General features: G+C 35.2%; 2 protein-coding genes across 2 annotated transcripts; one reads left to right on the forward strand and one right to left on the reverse strand.

Annotated features, from left to right (window-relative positions):
- The first annotated feature begins 539 nt into the window (after positions 1-539).
- LOC108471501 (pentatricopeptide repeat-containing protein At5g44230) lies at positions 540-2,891 on the forward strand. The gene has a single exon (XM_017773115.2). It carries the CDS (start codon positions 740-742, stop codon positions 2,714-2,716), a length of 1,977 nt encoding a protein of 658 aa, XP_017628604.1. The 5' UTR covers positions 540-739; the 3' UTR covers positions 2,717-2,891.
- Positions 2,892-4,351: 1,460 nt separating this feature from the next.
- On the reverse strand, positions 4,352-7,987 carry LOC108458864 (mitogen-activated protein kinase 7-like). Its single transcript, XM_017758265.2, has 2 exons — positions 6,847-7,987; positions 4,352-5,274 (listed from the first exon to the last, which is right to left on the reverse strand). The coding sequence occupies exons 1-2, from the start codon at positions 7,267-7,269 to the stop codon at positions 4,591-4,593; spliced, it is 1,107 nt and encodes a 368-aa protein (XP_017613754.1). The 5' UTR covers positions 7,270-7,987; the 3' UTR covers positions 4,352-4,590.
- Positions 7,988-8,704: the final 717 nt, after the last annotated feature.

The following is an 8,704-nucleotide window of genomic DNA, read 5'->3' on the forward strand; positions in this document are numbered from 1 at the left end:
AAAATAGATAATTAATCTTTATGCATTAGTTTTTATCATTTTTTGGGTTAGGTTTATCACATGCAAGCTGGTGGGTAATGAATAGTGATTCAAAGTTTGACTCGAGATAAATATAAGGATAAATTAATATTTAGTCTTTGAATTTGATTCTTTTTATAATTTGGTCTTTAAAATTTTTTAGTTCACATATTTGTAATTTTTTTTAATTTATTTTTTGAATTTAGATTTTGTTGAGGTTTAATGATGTGGTACATTTTATCAATTGAAATTTTTTTAAAAATGACATACTTCAAATTTCAAGAGATAATTTTGCATAATTTCACAGTATCATATTATTATATATTAATAGAATTCAGGATTAAATTAAAAAAGAGTTACTAAATTTTGAGATAAAAAATTTGATGATGAAAATGAAAATGTTGCAAAGAGATAAATATTTACTTTATTCTAAAAGGATATTTGTATCATTTAAACCATTCAAATTTAGTAAATGAAGTTATATTTTAGTAAAGTTAGGAGGTTTAATAAAAATTGTGTTTTTCATGAATGATTGCATAAAATATTTTCATACCGTCTTTACTCTAAAGAAACCCAAAGCGCAGCGTTTAATCGCCACAGGTACCCCTGCGCACGCTCTCTCTTTCCCTCCCACTACCGTATTTGGTTATTGCTTCATAGTGCATATAGGTAGAGTAGGAGCTAGAAACTTATGGATTCCAGCATTTCTGAATTTGCATAAATGGTACACCTTTCCCACAAATTCTCTACAATACCCATAAATTTCATCCCAAAACAATTCTCCAAACACCTTCCCCAACAAATCCCATCCCAAATAACCCCTCCATTCATCCCTTTCTCTCAACGTCAAAACCAACGCTCCCTTTTAGAATCTCAACTCATTTCAGCTCTCAATTGCTGCACTTCCCTTACCCAAATCCAACAAATCCATGCTCGTATCCTCCGTAAAGGTTTTGAACAATGCTGCTATGTTCTCACCAAGCTAATACGTATCCTCACGAAAATGGAAATCCCAATGGATAGTTATGCTAAGCTTGTTTTTAATCAGGTTGAGAACCCAAACCCATTTCTTTGTACTGCTCTTATTCGTGGGTATTGTTTACAAGGTCATGTTAAGGAATCTGTTTTTGTGTACAGTGAAATGAGGAAAAAAAATGTTTTGCCTATTTCGTTTACGTTTTCGGCTCTTTTTAAAGCTTGTGGTGTTGTTAATGATGTGGATTTGGGTAGGCAAATTCATGGCCAGACGATTTTGATTGGTGGGTTTGGGTTTGATTTGTTTGTTAAGAACAGTTTGATTGAAATGTATGTTAAGTTAGGGTTTTTAGGATGTGGGAGGAAGGTGTTTGATGAATTGCCTGGAAGGGATTTGATTTCCTGGACGGAGTTGATTGTTGGGTATGTGAAAGCTGGGGATATGGAATCTGCAGGGGAATTGTTTAGTGAATTGCCTAAGAAGGATATGGTGGCGTGGACGGCGATGGTTACGGGGTATGCTCAGAATGCTAAGCCTAGAGAAGCATTGGAATTTTTCGAGAGGATGCTAAATGAAGGGGTTGAAACAGATGAGGTTACTTTGGTTGGGGTTATTTCTGCTTGTGCACAACTAGGTGCTGCAAAATATGCGAACTGGATTCGGGATACTGTTGAGAATTTGGGGTTTAGTCCTACTCGTTGTGTTGTAGTGGGATCGGCTTTGATTCATATGTACTCGAAGTGTGGGAGTGTTGAGGACGCATATAAGGCTTTTAAGGTAATGGAAGAAAAGAATGTGTTTTCATACAGTTCGATGATTGCAGGGTTTGCTATGCACGGTTATGCTTATGCGGCATTGGAATTATTCCATGAAATGGTGAAAATTGGGATCAAACCAAATAAAGTTACGTTTATTGGAGTGCTTACAGCTTGTAGCCATTCAAGAATGGTAGAACAAGGTCGTCAAATATTTGAATCGATGGAGGAGAAATTCGGGATTTCTCCAGGTGTTGATCATTATTCTTGTATGGTTGATCTTCTTGGTCGAGCTGGATGTCTAGAAGAAGCACTTAACCTTGCTGAAACAATGCCATTAGAGCCTAATGGAGGTGTTTGGGGGGCATTGCTAGGAGCATGTCGGACTTATTCTAATCCTGATATCGCTCAGATTGCTGCTAACCATTTATTTGAGTTAGAACCTAATGCTATCGGAAACTACATCTTGCTTTCTAACATATACGCTTCAGCAGGACAGTGGAACGATGTTTTAATGGTAAGGAAAATGATGAGAGAGAGAGGTCTAAGAAAAAATCCTGGATGTAGCTGGTTGGAATCCAAGAAGGGTGTAATTCAAGAGTTCTTTTCCGGAGACATGTCACATCCAAGGTACGGTGAGATGAAGCAAGTGCTCGAGGATCTTCTAAATAGGTTAAAAGCTATTGGGTACCAGCCAAACATGAATTCTATTGCTTATGATGTGAGTGATGAAGAAAAGAGACGAATACTAATCACTCATAGCGAGAAGCTAGCTCTGGCATTCGGGCTACTCGATATAAATGCCGATTTCCCCATAAGGATTATGAAGAACATAAGAATGTGTGAAGATTGCCACTCATTTCTTTGTGCTGTATCTCAAATCACAAGAAGGGTAATTATTGTAAGGGATAACTTGAGATTTCACCATTTCCATGATGGGAAGTGCTCTTGTGGTAACTTCTGGTGATCGGTGAAAGTTGAATATTTTTCAAGGTGCGATATTGATACATTTGAATCTTTTACACATATATTGAATCTTATCTATCGTAGATGGTGAGATAGGATTTTGTATGCCATCATATTCTGAAACTTGCATCATAACAATGTGTTGCATTTTTCCAACCAAAAGCTGTTGGTAAAAAGACCTCTTCAGTCCGTTTCAATTTTGAAATTGAGCAAGTTAATCCTCAAAAAAATTAGAGCAATTTAATCTTTGTCAATATTGAAAGTGAGCAATTAAGGACAATTACTTACGGCAATAATTGTATTTTGTCACTTGTGCACAATTGAAATTGGTATAATAACAAATTTAGCCTCAACATTTACACATTTACAAAAATATTGCAGGTTAAATTTGTTTATTACTCCAATCAAAATTATGTAAAGTCCTTAGCTGTGATTAATTGTCCTTAGCTGTTTACTTTTGAAATTGATAAGAATTAAATTGCCTTAATTCTTTTAGAGGAATCAATTTTCTCAATAATGAAATCAAGAGGGATTGGAGAAGTGCTTTTACTGTTTTTCATAGCTCGTAGTTTTTAAGTAGGTCTTAAATGCTCCAAGCAATGCTCCCCAAACACCTCCATTAGCCTTTGTTGGCATTGTTTTTGCAAGATTAAGTGCTTCTTCTAGACATCCAGCTCGACCAAGAAGATCAACCATGCAAGAATAATAATCAACGCCTGGAGAAATCTCGAATTTATCCTCAATGGATGCAAATATTTGATGACCTGTTCTACCATTTTTGAATGGCTACAAGCTGTAAGCCCTCCAGTAAACGTAACTCTATTTGTTTTGATCCCTATTTTCGCCATCGCATGGAACAACTCCAATGCCACATAAGCAAACCGTGCATAGCAAACCCTGCAATCATCGAACTGTATGAAAGCACATTCTTTTCTTCCATTGTCTTAAAGACCTTACATGCATCCTCAATGCTCCCACACTTTGCTGATCCCACTACAACACAACGAGTAGGATTAAACCCTAAATTCTCAACAATATCCCGAATCCAGTTCGCGTACTTTGCAGCACCTAGTTGTGCACAAGCAAATCGTTTCAACCCTGTCATTTAGCATCCTCCCGAAAAACTCTAATGCCTCTCTAGGCTTAGCATTCTAAGCATACCCCGTAACCATCACGGTCCACACCATCATATCCTTCACAGGCGATTCCCCTGCAGATTCCCCCAACTTTCGCGTAACCAACAATCAACTCCGTCCAAGAAATCAAATCCCTTTCAACAATTCATCAAACACCTTCCTACTACATCCCAAAACCACTAAGTTAACAGACGTTTCAATCAAACCATTCTTAACAAACCAATCAAACCCAAACCCACCAATCAAAATAGTCTATCCATGACCCACATCATTAACCGCACCACAAGCTTTAAAAACAGGCAAAACACCTTTGTTTTTTCTTCTCATTTCACTATACACGATGCCTTAACAAGGCCCTGTAAATAATATCCACGAATAAGAACAGTACAAAGAAATGGGTTTAGGTTCTTAACCTGATTAAAAACAAGCTTAGCATAACTATCCATGGGGATTTCCATCTTAGAGAGGAAACGTTTCAGCTTAGTGAAAACATAGCAGCATTGTAATTGATGTATTTGAAGTAAATGTAACTAAAATATATGCATATATTACAAGTTACACTGCCAAATTCTGCCATAAATAAACCAAAGCTAATAAAGGTAAACAAAATCTTGGTATAATTGCCAAGTTCCAAGGCATATAACTCTCAATAGTGTTCTTCTAGGTCATACAATAATACCGGTTCCAAAAGCATACTTTAACACAGCCGTAGAACCGAGCATCAATAAAACAATATCATCTAAGCATTTGCAGAAAGAACCTCAGGATGGTAGTGAAGCATCTCGATCCACACCATCTCTCGAATCATGTGTTCTCCCATGTTCTCATCTATGTCAAGATTGATCGGTACTTGTGCAGGTGGATTGCGTCTTGGATCATATAATCCTGACATATAAGGATGTAGCAGTGCTTCCATGACAGTAATCCTCTTAGACGGATCGAAAACGAGCATCCTTTGTAACAAATCTATGGCTAATGGATCCGCATGAGGGTATAAGTGAGAAAAATGGATGCCCCTCGAATACGGAAGTGACTTGATATACCTTCTGGCTTTCGGGTTATCAATAAATGCAAGATCAGCCTCTTGTTGGCTTCCAAGGACATTAATGATTAGCTTAAGCTGGTTGAGACATTCAGTCCCGGGGAAGATAGGTTTTCGACCAAGAATCTCAGCGAAAATGCATCCGACCGACCAAACATCAATGGAAGTACCGTAATTATCACAACAGAGTAGGAGCTCCGGTGCACGGTACCAACGAGTGACAACATACTCGGTCATGAATTGTTCGTTGCCTCTACTGGTTCGTGCCAGCCCAAAATCGCATATCTTCAAGTCACAATTAGCATTAACAAGGAGGTTCCCGGGTTTCAAGTCTCGATGAAGGATGTTCGCGGAGTGCAGGTACTTCAGCCCTCGTAGTAACTAAAACACGCACCGAAGGTTAGACACAGATATAAGTGCTGAAACACAATATTATTAACAACCAACACGAGAAAATCAAGACGGTGGCCGTGTTTAACGAAGCAATTATGTCGACAACCCGAAAAAAGAAATAAAAACCCAAAGCTGTAACACGGGTATAAGCTTAGAAGGTCATACTTTCATACCCTAATCCGGATATGGATATTACTTCAATGAAAATGAAGAGTCCGTACAACATAACCCGTCTTTAATGAATATGTCAATGTATATTCATTGAGCCAGGTTGCTCCATTGTTGTCATCTTGTACTTTAATGAATCCATTTAACAAGTTTCCCACTAGTACAAGTTGTTTATAATGAGCCTAACAACTCATTTAGCCCTTTGAACGTAAATGCAAAATGGGACCATATGAGCATGAAATGTCATCAACCCCCCAAAAAAAAAATGCCATTTAGACCCTTCAAGTTTTGTGAAATTACAAGTAAATTTAAAGGTAAAATTACTCTTTAGTCCCCTAAATCAATTTTCTAGCTGCGCCAATGAACATAAAAAAGAGAGCTATTTAACACTAATTAGAAACTTTAACAGTATAAAAGCCTTACAAAAAGGGGAATTATATCAATCGTTTCAATCAGTAAGGGAGGGTGGCACTAGGGAGCAGGTAGGGACCTAGGCACCCCAAAAATGGAAAATTTCCTTGTAGTCCCTTTAAAATTTTGTAAGATTCTAAACAAGGACAATAGTAAAATTACATTGAACCACACATTTACGCATAGTAAGACTTTAGACTCTAAATCGGCCCCACAAAATGGAAAATTTTCCCAAGTCCCTTTAAAAATTGTAAAATTTTAAACAAGGACGGTAGTAAATTTCATTGAACCACACATTTACAAATAGTAAGACTTAGACCCGAAACAAAATGGAAACTTTCCTTACAGTCCCTCTTGAAATTATAAGATTTTAAACAAGAGCAACAGTAAAATTACAATGAACCCCACATTTACACATAGTAAGACCTAGAATTTAGACCCTAAACCTTAAACTTTAAACCGATCCCTCACAATGGAAAATTTCCTTGTAGTCCCCTTATAATGGTAATACTTTAAACAAGGACAATAGTAAAATTACACCAAGCCATATTTACGCATTGTAAGACTTATAACTTAGACCCTAAACCAGCCCCTCAAAATGGAAAATTTCCTTATTAGTCCCTTTAAAAATTGTACGATTCTAAACAAGGACAATAGTAAAATTACACTGAACACACATTTACACTAGTAAGACTTAGAACTTAGACCCTAATGCCTACACCCTAAACTGGCCCCAAAAATGGAAATTTCCTTAAGAGTCCCTTTAGAAACCATAAGATTTTAAACAAGGACAATCATAAAATTTCATTGAACCACACATTGAGCTAAGGCCAAAGTTCCAAAGTCCTCAACCTCACCATTGAGCTAAGGCCTCTTAAAAAAATTCAAGTGCTTTGCTAACATAGATGACACCAATTTCACAATCAAACCAATAAAAGTTTTACTTAAAAAAAACACAAAAAAGAGGGGTTAATTTGTTACCTGGAAAATGAAGTACTTGCAATGATCATTAGAAAGAGGTTGAGGAGACTTAATAATCTGATGCAAATCAGTATCCATCAACTCATACACCAAATAAACATCATTAAAACTAGCTCTATGAATAGGCATCATCACATCTTTCAAAGCAATAACATTCTCATGGTGGATATGTCTTAAAAGCTTCAATTCCCTCAATGTTCTCAATGCATCAACACGATTCTCAAACACATTATGTATCTTTTTTATGGCTACTTTCTCATTGGTTTCTCTATTGATGGATGAACAAACTATGCCATATGCACCTCTCCCTATTGGTTTGATTGGTACATACTTTGTATCAATCTCAAAAAGGGTTTGCCACATTGAATAGTAATGTTTACCTCTTGGTTTCACCCCATTTGGTGGCTCCACAAGCGTTGCCATATTTTCTCTCTGAAAATTTTCTAGGAAAATGAAAAGAAAAAGATATAGAAAGGGGTTTGGAATCAATTCTTACTTGCACCTTTGATCTTTCATTAAAAAAATCAAACTTTTTTGGATATCCTTTTCTTCAATCTATCAGAACACTGTAAAATCACAAACTTTCACCTCCATTTCTCTCCCCAAAAAACACCCAATTTTCTTTAGTACCCTTTTCTTCAACCTCTAAACCAACTCCAAATTCACAAACACAAACACAACCCCACTGTAAAAAAGAGAAAAAAGAAAGACCCTTTATTTGTGTTCCAAAAATAAAAATTTGGTCTTTAAGCAAAGTTCTTATCTAAAACAAAAGATTTGATTTTGATCTGATTCAAAGTTTACGGTCAGACCAAAGAGAAAAGAAAAAGATATATATAGATAGAGATGATGTAAAGGGAAAGTGAAGGGGCGATTTCCCTTAAGGTGTAGACGACAACTACGTACTGTTTTGGTCTTTGGGGTCTTAAGAGAGATATGTATATATATAATATTATATCTTCATGGACAACTAATCTTTGAAAAAGAAGGAAAATTTGCAGGTTGGGTTGCTTTGCCACGCACTAACTTGAAAGTTGAAGCTTCTATCTTTATGTTATTTACACTTTCTGCAATTAAGCGGGGAAAAGTAGAAGGCTTTACTTCTTGTTTACAAATACTACAATGAAAATGACAATGGAAGGAACTATATTGGGATTATTCTTTTGGAAGCTTAGAATTTTAGTAATGAAATTTGGTAATTGAGTCTAATGGTAAAAAGGAGTTCAATGCTAAAGAATTGTATAAAATTCTTTGACAGTTACCTTTGATTCCAATATTTAATTTAGTATTTAAATTTAATTTTTTTTTACTTTTGGTACTAAAATCGAAACTCAATAAATGATTGAGATATGTGCTCTAATAAAATAAACATAGTTACTTAATTTGAATAAAAAATTTAAGTACCAAAGTGAACATTAAAACTAAATTCAAGTACTAAATTGAAAGAAAATAATTTTAAGTAACACATTAAATATTAAAATTGAACTCTAATACCAAATAATATATTAATCCTAAAATTTATATCCACCTTCATTTTAAAAAAATATCATTAAAAATCTCATTACAAGTTTTGATCATATCTAAGGGTGTAGCTAGAGGGGCTGGTAGGGCACCGACCTTTTAAAATGGAAAAATTTCTATTTAGATCTTTTTAAAATTTATAAAAATTTAAATAAGTAAATATAAAATTATACTTTGGCCCCTAAAATGATAAAATTGTGACTTAATCCTTTAAAAATATAGATATTAAAATGATGAAATTGTATTTTTACTATCGTAAAAATATATAATTTAATTTTGATCTCCATTAATTTTTTTGACTTCTAATCATATCTACTCTCCTCCTCAAATTACATAA

This window comes from Gossypium arboreum, chromosome 2 (assembly GCF_025698485.1).
Source record: "Gossypium arboreum isolate Shixiya-1 chromosome 2, ASM2569848v2, whole genome shotgun sequence".
Taxonomy (NCBI): Eukaryota; Viridiplantae; Streptophyta; class Magnoliopsida; order Malvales; family Malvaceae; genus Gossypium; species Gossypium arboreum.

Excerpts from the sequence above, each read along its gene's own strand:
- LOC108471501 (XM_017773115.2), top strand. The coding sequence starts at position 740 with ATGGTACACCTTTCCCACAAATTCTCTACAATACCCATAAATTTCATC.
- LOC108458864 (XM_017758265.2), bottom strand. The coding sequence starts at position 7,269 with ATGGCAACGCTTGTGGAGCCACCAAATGGGGTGAAACCAAGAGGTAAA. Across the intron at positions 5,275-6,846 it reads GCAAGTACTTCATTTTCCAG|TTACTACGAGGGCTGAAGTA; the intron begins GTAACAAATTAA and ends TGCGTGTTTTAG.